This window comes from Torulaspora globosa, chromosome 6, assembly GCF_014133895.1.
Source record: "Torulaspora globosa chromosome 6, complete sequence".
In the NCBI taxonomy this organism is placed as follows: Eukaryota; Fungi; Ascomycota; class Saccharomycetes; order Saccharomycetales; family Saccharomycetaceae; genus Torulaspora; species Torulaspora globosa.
In genome coordinates, this window is record NC_050732.1 from 248,714 (window position 1) to 260,945 (window position 12,232).

A 12,232-nucleotide genomic window follows, 5' to 3' on the forward strand; every position below is an offset into this window, starting at 1 on the left:
TTCAAGCTGCCCTGCAGTGAAGCAGCCCGGCGGCGTTCTTTGTTAAAGCATTTCAAATCATCTGCCTCACATTGCCAATTGAAGCATCTTCCCTCGCTCCGCAGTACCATTGGAATCGTCTCGATTTTTCCTTGATGGTCTTGATATTCGACCATCCGTTGTTTGATGATCAGTTGGATGAAACCTCCACGCCCTTTCTTGGCTATCTGGATCCTGTGTTTCGTCCTCAAAGTCAGTTGTTGTCTCTTGGAGGTCATTATGCCCCAGGATCTTGCAAGTGTGCGTAGTGGTTGGAGTTTTGTCGAAGTCTGACCAAATCATGGTAGCCTCCGCACATCAGACGTACGAACTTCATCGCCAACTTTGGTGCAAGCTAAGACACCCATGACTCTTTACCCGAACATGCTCAACTGACAAGCTTTAGACTTGCATTTCAATCACCTCGGCGGCAGCGCGAGTGCGCTGACAGCGCACTCGCTGGTGGCGGCTAAGGCCGCCCTGCTGGTGGTCGGGCACGGGCTGACTTTGGCGCGCTGCTGGCGGCGCTGGCGACGCAGTCGTCGTGCAAGAAACCGAGGAGATACAAGCTACGTCTCGTTTTATCAGCAGCCGCACCGGAATGCGGCACTGCGGTAAGCCGCCTGCTTCTACGCGGGCAGCTTTCTTCGAGCAGCAGGAACTTCTCGCTCAGCTAGTGTAGGTTAGATAGTTGTGTGTATAGGATTATCAAGTGTCGCGTAGTAGCAGGTAAAAAAAGAGCGGTGCACGTCAAGACTGAGTACAGGAGGTTGTGAGAGAGAGAGCTAAGATGTCGATTGTGTCGCTGCTTGGTATCAAGGTGCTTAACAATCCCGCGAATTTTTCGGATCCGTATGAGTTTGAAATAACGTTTGAGTGTCTGGAGCCGTTGAAGCATGATTTGGAGTGGAAGTTGACATACGTGGGGTCTTCGAGGTCGCTGGAGCACGACCAGGAGTTGGACTCGATCCTGGTGGGGCCAGTGCCCGTTGGGGTGAATAAGTTTGTCTTTACGGCGGATCCGCCGTCAGCAGAGCTGATCCCGGCGAGCGAGCTGGTCAGCGTGACGGTGATCCTGCTCAGTTGCTCATACGATGGCAGAGAGTTTGTGAGAGTCGGCTACTATGTGAACAACGAGTACGACAGCGAGGAGCTGAGGGAGAATCCTCCGGCGAAGGTCCAGGTGCAGCATGTGGTGAGGAACATCCTGGCTGAGAAGCCTAGAGTAACGAGGTTCAACATTGTGTGGGACAACGAGAACGAGGGCGAGATGTATCCTCCGGAGCAGCCCGGGGTCGACGACGAGGCAGACGAAGAGGACGACGAGGAAGAGGAGGAAGAGGAAGAGGAGGAGGAGGAGGAGGAAGATGATGACGAGGCTGAAGAAGAAGCTGAGGAGGAAGGCGAAGCTAGGGAGCTAGAGGCTCAGGAAGCTGAGGAAGAAGACGAAGAGGCTGCGGAGCAGGCGATAGATGCAGCAGATCAGCATGCCGGCGAGGACGAGGACCCTCCGGAGATAAACGAGGAAGACGACGACTTGCCATCGCTGAAGAAAAGAAAAATCGAGGGCGAGGACGAGGCAGCATCAACGCCTCAGGATGTCTAAGCTGCTTAATATATAGAATGATACGTATACTATTGGGACTCCCAAAGCTCGTTGATGATCTGGAAAAGCCTTGTAATTTTCCTCACGGTTCCCGCGTCCTCGGGGGCAAGCTTGCCCAACAGTCGGTCGGGGTGCCATTTCAGTCTCTCTCTTTTCAAGATCGACGGCAGATCGAAGCCAAGTTGCGAGCAGCTGTGCAGGTAGAACTGTTCGACGCGGTCTGCCGTCAGATCATTGATATGGATGTGCTCGCCACGGTTTGCGCTTAGAATCGGAAAATATAATGCGCTACCGCCTTTATCTTGGTTCCAGTACCGTACAATATAGTCGTGTGTGCTAAATCTCTGCTTTTCCGACAGATTCGGTCGGTCAAATGACTGTGCATCGAATGAATCCGACTTTTGGATTCTGTTCGCGCCTTTCGAGCTCTCAAAGTCCAGCATCTCCCTTTCAGTGCCAACAAATCTATAGCCGCCCACAGACTCTCCGTACTCGTAGTATGTTTCACGATTGGTAGCCTTTTTAGGTGGCTTTAGACTTTCTTCATCGGAGCAGGTGCTTTGAGAATTGTCCAAATCCTCCTGCACAAAGATAAGTGGCTTCGAGCTGGGATTTTTGACTCTCGTACCGTGGCTTGGCTTACAGGCACTCTTAAGAGGTTTTTGGACCCTCTTTTCTCTTTTCAGCTCAACATTTTTGCCTTGACGGATAAAGACTGGTCTTTCGAATTTGATATCGAAGGTTTCTGATGATTCCTGTCCCTCGTAGTCATTCGGCCTTTCCATTTATATCATCAGTCATAGCTGGAATCAACCCTGGAAGCTCTGCTTCGAGAGAGTTTCTCATTTGAGATTATCGGAACCTCACCTTAAATGGTGAAAAAAATAAATGGACAAGTCCGGAGTCGAACCGAAGACCTCTCCCATGCTAAGGGAGCGCGCTACCAACTACGCCACATGCCCATACTGTTTTGATGTTTTAAAAATATTTTTTTCTACTACCCTCATCTCGTTATATTCATACTTCCACGTCCAAGAGCAAAGATATTCGCTAATCTCAGCTAGCATATGATTGCGACTATGTTACTAGGCCAACAGCTCCAGAGGGATTTGACAGCGAAAGATCAGACCTTTTGTTTTTGGAAAATCAAAAAACTTAAGCTAAATGTAAAAACTCAATGGCTGTTGGATCAATTGCTTAATATGTACATGTCTATTTAGCTTACAACCAATTGTTACTCAGGCTATTCGTTTAAAATGGAGCTTAGACGATCCTTATTTACCTTATCCATGCCGCTATAGTTCATATGGAAGGAGCCCCTACCCTGTGTCAAGCTTCTAAATCTATTTGTGTATGACACCATGTCTCTAAGCGGAACTTGAGCCTTAATAAATTTCATGCTAGATCCTTCAGAACCCAGGTTTGCAAGCTTAACCGTCGGGTCAGGTGGAAGGAACTGCTCCTGGGCAATTTTCTGAAATTCGATATTCTGGTCGTTGTTATCTATACCACTTTCGTCGTCGATTGACAAAATATTGGCATTGCGAGAACCTGTGAGATCTTGAATAACTGATCCCATGTCTTTTTGTGGAACGGATATGTCAAGATCCATAACAGGCTCTAAAACCGAAAACTGATCTTGTGGGATATTTGAAATAGCTGTTAAAATGAGTTTCCTTGAAAGCTTCAATACCTCTGCTGGGTTTTCGATGTCCGGCGGTAGAGTCCAGTCGCCTTTAACTTTCACAGCGCATGAATGAAGTGGATATCTGGCGATCTTACCACCCTTTTGCAAAGCGACAATGGAACTTGAAATCAAAGCATTGATCACCGCTTGAAAAGATATCTGAAAGGGCCACAATTCTTCCGTTGTGTACTTTCTATGATTCTCCATAATGAGATAGTTATTATCAATTCCCAATGGGTACCACGTCTCGTGAATCGAACGAGCAACTACGTCCAAGGTGTCTTCATGAAGGGGCAAAGGAAGAATGGATACAGTAAGTTGATATCCAGCGTCAGAACTTATCGTCTCTTCTGGAGTCTTTCCATCGATAGTTTCTTTGTAAGAGACCATTACCTTACCTATCTCAACATCTGCATTTAGTTCATTGACTAACTTATATTTAGCGATCTCCAGGTGCAGCTCACCCATCCCACTTAAAAGTGTTTGGCCCGTTTCCTCGTCAAATGAAACGTGCAGACTTGGATCTTCTCGAGTCAGTGTCCCTAAGGCATCCTCCATCGATTTTTTATTGCCCAGTGTTCTTGGCTCTACGCAAACACTGAAAACTGGTGGCGGTATGGCGATCGGATTAATCTTTACCGTGAGTTCCCTTTTGCTATCGAGCGATCTCAGTCCATCCTTTTTAAGCGAGTGAGTAACGATGGTATCACCCGTCGAAACGTTTTCGGCCACTGTCGTTCCAACCAATATACCTATCTGTCCAGGATAGAGTGTCGATACTTCCTCATATACATTAGCGTGTGGGATAACCAACTTACCAATCTTGAACTTTTTCCCGGTGTTGGAGTTGAAAGCGGTATTTCCAGCATGTAAAGTCCCTGAGTAAACTCTTACAAAGACCATAATCCCTCTAATAGGATCCGTGATGACTTTGAACGCCAGCAACACACAAAGATTCTTGTTATTATTCATTAGTGCGCCCAGCTTGGGATCCAACTTGACTGGAAGGGTAGGATGATTGGTCTCGGGAAGCGAAGCTTCCAATGGCGACGGCAGATAATTCACTATCGCATCAAGAAGCGGCTGGACGCCGATGTTTCTGAACGATGCACCACAGAGAACAGGCGTGACGAACTTAGCAAGGGTTGCCTTTCTGATCGATCCATTGAGCAACTCCGGTGGAACCTTGAGATAATCCCCGTTTGCTTCCTCTAGAAAAAATTCTATTAGGTTTTCGTCGTATTCACCCAGCGTTTCAATCAGCGACTCTCTACCTCTCAAAAGCTGTTCCTGAATTTCCGCTCCAGCGGTTGTTGCATCTGTGACATTTATCTTGTCGCAATCCTCTGGATCCCACTCAATAACCTTCATATTGACAAGATCAATGACGCCTGCAAACCTCGGAACCTGATCCTGCGGCTCCTGGACAAATAATGGAATATTTATAAGTGCTACTCTTGTGTTCATCTTTGCAATCAGCTCCTTAACAGTCCTGCTGAAGCCAGCCCCAACTCTGTCCATCTTGTTAATGAAGCATATCTTGGGAGACCTTTGCGACTGCTTCCACACCTTTTCCGTCTGCGCTTCGACGCCTGCTACTGCATCCAGAATTGTCACGCATCCATCAAGCACTTTAACTGACCTAATGACTTCAAATGTGAAATCTGCATGGCCCGGGGTATCGATCAAGTTGATCTGATGGTCTTTCTGCCAATTAAAAGAGACGGCAGCACTTTGAATAGTGATTCCTCTTGACTTCTCCTGCGGCAGAAAATCTGTTATCGTGTCACCTTGGTCGACATTCCCTATTCTGCTGATCTTTCCAGAGTAATAGAGCATTCGCTCAGTAGTGGTAGTTTTACCTGCATCAATGTGGGCAATGATACCGATGTTTCTGAGTTTCCGGAGCTCAGGCTTGGTGGCATAGCTTCTCAGAGACCCCCATAACCTTGCAATTGACATCTATACCCGTTTGCAAGCCTTCAAAAGTTTACAACTCGCAATTATCAACCTACAAGCAGGATACGCCCAATCGTTCCGTGTGACGCCTCGCTCTTTGCCAGCTTCAAGACCTTCCTGTCGTTATCAGATCCAATTGCCGATTCGAGCTTATTTCAATGATCTGGAAATCTTAGCAGGAAATTGACAGCCGCAACTTGTCCCTTTCACTCTTTGCAGAGCTTTGAAGGTTAGTTTAATTACTGACGCTTTTTTCACTACTGATTTTTCATCAAAGAAGGCCCAACTCATCTCGAGATCAAGACCCCAGATATAGCCAGTTAGCGGCCCAGCTACGCCTACCATGTCTCAATTCAGCATTACCGAGACCTATCTTAAGTTCCTGGAGGAAGATCCGGAGATGACCATGCCAATCGCTGCTATTGAGTCGCTGGTTACCTTACTGCGAGTTAAGAACCCTGAGACAGCAGCGGAGATGATCAACACTATCAAATCGGCAGCCAATGAATTAACACAATCGATTCCGAATTCCATATCTTTAAAGGCCGGTTGCGATATCTTTATGCGGTTTGTTCTGAGAAATACACATCTTTACGGTGACTGGGAGAACTGCAAAGAGCATCTGATCGAGAATGGCCAGCTTTTCGTCTCCAGAGCCAAGCTCACAAGAGATAAAGTAGCTCAGATCGGTCTCGATTTCATATCTGATGACGACACGATCTTGGTACACGGGTTCTCCAGGGCAGTCTTCACTCTATTGAAGCATGCAGCTGAGAAGTTCATTAGATTCAGATGTGTGGTGACCGAATGTAGGCCTACATCTCAAGGAAAGCAGCTTTACTCCCTTCTGCAGGAGAAGGGTATCCCAGTTATAATGGTGGTCGACGGCGCTGTCGGCGCCGTTATCGACCAAGTAGATAAAGTGTTTGTGGGTGCCGAGGGCGTAGCCGAATCAGGTGGTATCATCAATGTCGTCGGTACGTATTCCGTGGGAGTGCTTGCTCGAAATGCGAGAAAGCCGTTTTACGTCGTGACAGAATGCCACAAGTTTGTACGTATGTTCCCGCTGTCGCCAGATGACCCATCGATGCAGGGCAAATCGCTGGATTTCACACGTAAGAACGACGACGACGAACCGCAAGAGATGCTCCGTGGCCCTAGATTGGACTACACGGCTCAAGAATACATTACTGCATTGATCACCGACTTGGGAGTGCTAACGCCGAGCGCGGTCTCAGAGGAACTAATCAAAATGTGGTACGATTGAATAAGTAGAAGTACGTATCGACCAATGACCATATTACCTTGCAGCGACTCATACAAGATTTTCCTCATAATTTTTCTCGTCGCCCAGCGGTTTGAGCACATGAGAATTAGCTTCCGCCACAACAGATTCCTTGAAATGTTCAAATGTGTTCTCCGCCCAGGCCAGCTCCGTCGGTTCTTCCTCCTCTGCGACTTTGTGCGCCAACAGCGCGCCCGCGAGCCTGTGTTGCGTTGGATCGTTCACACTCTTGACTGACATAGTGACAACCTGGCTTTTCTGCGAGGCAGGGTTTACATTCCTCTTTGCATCCTCCTGTTTTCGATCCGAGCTCGCCTTGTCTATATATTTGAAGAACGGCCTCAGCTGTGCGACCTTCTCGACTGGCACCAGATACACTTCGCCGTTCGACACAAACCCTGCGTACTGCCCACTATTCTCAACGCCTACACCCCTCAATGTTTGAACATCCGCCTTTCCCCAGTTATCCTCAGCTCTCTGCTTGTTGAAGAAAGCACCGTCATCCACTGGGATATCCAGTTCCCAAACAGAAGAGTTGGGTTTATATCTGCATGCTCCAATAAAGGGATGATCCGCTGTTCTGTTGCCAATTTTTTTAGCTTTATTCGCATACTGCAGTACGTGTAGCAATTCATCCCTGCCCGCAATATTAAGTGCGAATTCCTGGATTACAGGATCATCTCCTTCTTCAACTGCCTCGTCATCATGGGTCTCTTGCGGCACCGCTGGAGGCTCCTCCGCTATATGTTCTTCTGCCAGTTTATCTTCCTCATCAGTGACAAATAACTGATTCTCTGAGCTCATCTGATAATCAACAGTGAGCTTGATCTGCGATATACTGTATTTCAACTCACTTAATCAACTTGTCTAACCTTGTTTAAAGTGCGATGAGGTCAAAAATTAAGCTTGAAAAATTTGCAGGTTAAGAAAGGCGATGAGCTGAAGGTTTAAGATCAGATTTAAGAGCATTAAGAGTGCCCGTTAGACCCAATTGCTTGGAAATTGATAGATTGCGGGTTGAAGATGAGCGACGACGATGGTATGCTGTTGAATTTCGACACCAACGCCGACTTCGGTGAGAAAACAGTTGCGAAAGTTACCGGTGGCAGATGGAAGGACCGGCGAAGATTGAAGATGATGGTTACTGGCCAGCAGCCTAACAAGAAACGGAAAATTGAGAAGGCTCGAGAGAATGATCGGGAAAGACAGGAGATTGTTCCGCGAGAGGCCTCCGTTGGGAAAAACGTCGAGGTGGAGGCGAAGAATGCAAGAACAGCTCCCCTAGTAGCCGGTCCGCAGGTTGTGTCCTCACTGTTTACCTCAAACCGGGAGATTTCTACGTCTAGTAACGATAATGCTCGTGATGAGAGCGCGGTGCATAAGCCCTCTAATGCTCCCCTGTTCAAAGATACTTTTGAGTCAGTCGGCGTACAAGAACTGCTGGTGAACCATTTGAAGGAGAAAATGAGAATCCAGAAACCGACAAGTATCCAGAAATTGGTTTTTTCATATTTATTGCTTGCTGATGAGGGCAGGGACAAGGATCTTTTCATCAATGCACAGACGGGATCAGGTAAGACATTGGCTTATTTCCTGCCCATCCTGTCTCGGATTCTACAAATGAACGTTAGAGTTGACCGTAAATCAGGCTGTTTTGCCTTAATTGTAGCCCCTACCCGTGAGTTGGCTTCGCAAATTTACTCTGTCATTTCTATGCTGACCAACTGCTGCCACTACTTGGTGCCATGCCTGCTGATAGGTGGAGAGCGTAAGAAATCGGAGAAGGCAAGACTGAGGAAGGGTTGTAATTTTATTATTGGGACTCCCGGCCGGATTCTCGACCACCTGCAGAATACGCAAGTCATCCGCGAGCAACTGAGCCATACGTTGAGATACATTGTGCTCGATGAAGGCGATAAACTGATGGAGCTTGGGTTCGAAGAGACAATCAGGGATATTCTTAATATTCTTCACCAGGTACCCGTTAGCACCGAAAGGTATCCTCAACTGCCCTCTCGGATCGTTCATGTTCTCTGCAGTGCAACTATGCAGAACGGCGCTGCCAAGCTTGGTGATGTTGCGTTGAATGACTACAAGTTACTAAGCACTCGAAAGAAAAAACATGACGACGCCATAAATGAAGCCCCAGATCAGTTGCTCCAAAGGGTCGTTGTAGTTCCTCCTAAATTGAGGCTTGTCACCTTGGCTGGTGGGTTGGACGAAATCCACAGAAAGCACAAGCAGACGAAAAGTAGCCAAACGTCACGCACAATGGTATTCTTGTCGTGCTCCGACAGTGTCGAATTCCACTACGAGACGTTCTCTTCCAACGACGCATATCACCGCAACCTTGTTGGCGAGAGTGTAAGATTGATGGACAAAGGTAACAGTATACTGCCCAGTTTCTTAAGTGACACAGATCCCGATGTTGTCTTTTACAAGCTGCACGGTTCTCTCTCGCAACCAATCCGTACGTCGACATTGGAGTCGTTCAGCAAGGACTCTGCATCGACCAAGGGCAAACACCTCATAATGTTTTGTACAGACGTGGCAAGCAGAGGTCTAGATCTGCCGCACGTTGGGACGGTGCTGGAAGTCGATCCTCCGTTCTCCACTGAGGATCATTTGCACAGGATCGGTCGTACTGCTCGTGCTGGTCAGAGCGGTGAGGCGCTGTTGTTTCTGCTTCCTGGCGAAGAAGAGGGCTACCTTGGCAAGATCAAGCCCTACCATCCTAAGGGTTGGAAGCTTTTGAAGTACGACGAAGATCTGTTAAAACCTGCCTTCCAGGAGACTAGCGTGAGGAGAAGCGACAGAAACGATAAGCCTGATGGTACTATCCACGATTGGGATACTAATGCAACGACATGGCATCTGAATGTCGAAAGGCGTGTCCTCGAAGATTCGACCTTCAAATCTTTAGCCATCAAGGCTTTCACAAGCCACGTCAGAGCCTACGCAACCCATATTTCAGATGAGAAGGCCTTTTTCAACATCAAATTGCTTCATCTGGGGCATTTAGCCAAGAGTTTTGGTCTCAGAGAGAGACCAAAAGGTATAGGGGCCCAGAACTCTAGTGAGAAGGACTCTAGTAAGAAGACTCCAAAAGAGAACACAAAGAATAAGATGTTCCGCTTAGCACGTATGGCGGTCAAAGAAAGTGCTAGCGAGTTCAATTACTAGCCTCGGTTTGACTCTTAGAGTAGTAGATAATCGATTATTCATTCATACAAGAAAACGGTCAGTGATCCACTTTTCATAATCTCGAGGGAAATGCTCGCCTTGCAGTCTTTACCTTCGGCGGCTAAGTTCCTTTCCGCTACTCTTCACTTAAAAGATACATAGAGAAGAATTAGCATCCAAATCCGATCATAGACCAGACTACGCTCTATCATAGTTGTATTTTAAGCACAGCAGCTATCAAGATAAGTGAATGTTGTTGTATAGACTCACCAGCCCCTTAGAATTTAAAGACCAGCGACCAAAACCATTCTGCAAACAGGCAATCACACGTCGAGCCGGCGGTAGTAATCGAGGGAGACTAGTATGACTTACTAGCACTATCGTTTAACGGCCGGTAGGTCCAGGGAACTAGAAATAATGATTTCCTATTGACTGCGACTCAGAGCAAACTGATCCACCAAGGTTGAAGAAACAGCAGGTTGGAGAGCTGTCTGGCGCCAATTACATATTGTCTGCATGGGCCTGCATGCAGAAGACGTCGCTTGATGACAGCGTTCGAGCAGAGGACCCCCAGCAAGTATGATTGAACAAGATACTAAGAGAGTGAGTACTACCGAAGTGAATGAGAGCCAACCAGAATCGGACCATTGTTTCTTCGAGAATCAGTTAGTTTGTTCTGGTCTTGGATTTTGTTCACTTAAACGGGGAACTTTGACGGACCCGAGATTCTCTCCTTACCGCAGGGGACCCTTCTCGGAGTGGAGCCGTCGAGTGGGATGCTTTTATCCCGCTACTCTAAATTCTACATCGAATGGGCGACAGCCTTGAAAGCTTTCCAAGAGGGCTGAAAGGATTCAAGCGATCTAAGACTGACCACGACATCCTTGAGGGAGTCCTCAGGGACACAATAACACCGAGCTTCGTTCGGAAGATGACGAAGAAACTGCCGTTGGAATTGAAGCAAACGCGCAAGCCGATCCAGACTGCTTGTGGCTTCTGCCATGAGAAACATCTCCAGTGCGATGTCGGAAGACCCTGTCAGAACTGTCTGAAAAGAAACATTGGGTACTTGTGCCGGGACAAGATAAGGAAACCTAGAAAACGTTCTTGCACATCTGCATCCAATAATGAGTTAGTCAAGGCAGTTAAGGTGGATGCAGGCAGCGTACAAAAGACAGGGGAAAGCGCTCTAGGAAGCGATGAGCCTTTAGACGATGCAGCAAGTGACATGATGGATATGAAAACAGAGGAAAACGAAGATGATTCAGCCAAGACATCTGACGAAGCATTGCCCAGAATGCACAGTTTTTCAACGCTATTGAACAATCATTTTAACACTTTTCTTCATGATCCTGTGATTCCGAATATGCTTGGGTCTCATCCCGAAACCAAGGGGCCACATCATGAATCCAATAAGATTGAGGACGCGATTGATTTCGGCAGCATGTGGGCAACTAACGAGTATATGAAGCTCAATGACATTGCGGGGATAATGCCATCAGACGATAAACGACCAGAGGACATGGTCGACAAGGAACCAACCGATGATATACCACCCATCAACAGATCTTCATCGTCACAGCTATTTCAATACTTGAACGTCGGCCCAACAGTACCTAGAAGCGACTCGAGGCCATTCATATCACTGGAAATGGATAAGATGGGCAGCATGAACCGAATCGATGTTGCGAAGACCGACCAGTTATATAACGCAGATTCTTCGAACCCATCACCTCAGAACTTACGTGAAACAGAGCTTACCCCATACAAAATACGTCAACTAATCAAGACACCAAAGGATTTGTTTGAGAAACAGCATCTTATTAAGCCCCATAACTACAGAACGGCTTACAAGGATCTTTTGCGATGTCTGCATCGCATGTTTTTGGGGAGCTACGCTTCGGATTCGCTTGAATCATTTCAGGGCGATACAGAACAGAATCAGAAAATGCAGCTGAGACGGAAACAGCTGAGACACATTGCCAGGTCAATCGTCGATCGCTACGCGCCAATCTTCGTTACTTTGACATCGAACATGATCGAAGATGACCTTCTAATGCAAGAGCTGATTCTGCAGAGGACCCTTCTGGAATTCGAGAACATGGCGAAGCTAGTAACCTGCACACCAATTTGCATATGGAGACGGTCGGGCGAAATTTGTTTTGTGAGTAACGAATTTCTGTCACTGACTGGTTTCTCTAAAAAAGAAATACTGAACGAGAGAAGATTCATTGCCGAATTTCTTGATCACCAAAGTGTGGTGGACTACTACGATCTGTTCCACGAATACCTAGCTTTTGGATCTAAGAATGGTACGAAATCGACGACCGCTGACGGTCAAGCTATCTTTGGGGAATGTAATCTGCTAGTAAGCAATGGATCATTCCTAAAATGCGCAGGGTGCTGGACTGCCAAGAGAGATAGCTTTAACATTTCGCTTCTTGTCGTGGGGCAATTCTTGCCTATATTTGACGTCGAATGATCTTCCGAACCA

General features: G+C 47.1%; 7 protein-coding genes and 1 non-coding gene across 8 annotated transcripts; 4 read left to right on the plus strand and 4 right to left on the minus strand.

Moving 5' to 3' along the window:
* Positions 1-808: 808 nt before the first annotated feature.
* ASF1 (nucleosome assembly factor ASF1) lies at positions 809-1,624 on the plus strand (the record flags this gene model as incomplete). Its single annotated transcript, XM_037284580.1, has 1 exon — positions 809-1,624. One exon carries the CDS (start codon positions 809-811, stop codon positions 1,622-1,624), a length of 816 nt encoding a protein of 271 aa, XP_037140476.1.
* Positions 1,625-1,653: 29 nt separating this feature from the next.
* On the minus strand, positions 1,654-2,409 carry HG536_0F01280 (uncharacterized protein; the record flags this gene model as incomplete). Its single annotated transcript, XM_037284581.1, has 1 exon — positions 1,654-2,409. One exon carries the CDS (start codon positions 2,407-2,409, stop codon positions 1,654-1,656), a length of 756 nt encoding a protein of 251 aa, XP_037140477.1.
* A 104-nt stretch (positions 2,410-2,513) lies between these two features.
* Positions 2,514-2,586, minus strand: HG536_0Ftrna7A. Its single transcript has one exon. It is a non-coding gene; the product is annotated as a tRNA-Ala (tRNA).
* A 281-nt stretch (positions 2,587-2,867) lies between these two features.
* MEF2 (mitochondrial elongation factor MEF2) lies at positions 2,868-5,273 on the minus strand (the record flags this gene model as incomplete). The annotated part of the gene is made up of 1 exon (XM_037284582.1): positions 2,868-5,273. The coding sequence occupies one exon, from the start codon at positions 5,271-5,273 to the stop codon at positions 2,868-2,870; it is 2,406 nt and encodes an 801-aa protein (XP_037140478.1).
* Positions 5,274-5,613: 340 nt separating this feature from the next.
* On the plus strand, positions 5,614-6,537 carry GCN3 (translation initiation factor eIF2B subunit alpha; the record flags this gene model as incomplete). Its single annotated transcript, XM_037284583.1, has 1 exon — positions 5,614-6,537. One exon carries the CDS (start codon positions 5,614-5,616, stop codon positions 6,535-6,537), a length of 924 nt encoding a protein of 307 aa, XP_037140479.1.
* A 48-nt stretch (positions 6,538-6,585) lies between these two features.
* RPC37 (DNA-directed RNA polymerase III subunit C37) lies at positions 6,586-7,359 on the minus strand (the record flags this gene model as incomplete). The annotated part of the gene is made up of 1 exon (XM_037284584.1): positions 6,586-7,359. The coding sequence occupies one exon, from the start codon at positions 7,357-7,359 to the stop codon at positions 6,586-6,588; it is 774 nt and encodes a 257-aa protein (XP_037140480.1).
* Positions 7,360-7,578: 219 nt separating this feature from the next.
* Positions 7,579-9,738, plus strand: DBP7 (putative ATP-dependent RNA helicase; the record flags this gene model as incomplete). Its single annotated transcript, XM_037284585.1, has 1 exon — positions 7,579-9,738. The coding sequence occupies one exon, from the start codon at positions 7,579-7,581 to the stop codon at positions 9,736-9,738; it is 2,160 nt and encodes a 719-aa protein (XP_037140481.1).
* An 811-nt stretch (positions 9,739-10,549) lies between these two features.
* On the plus strand, positions 10,550-12,220 carry GSM1 (Gsm1p; the record flags this gene model as incomplete). Its single annotated transcript, XM_037284586.1, has 1 exon — positions 10,550-12,220. The coding sequence occupies one exon, from the start codon at positions 10,550-10,552 to the stop codon at positions 12,218-12,220; it is 1,671 nt and encodes a 556-aa protein (XP_037140482.1).
* Positions 12,221-12,232: the final 12 nt, after the last annotated feature.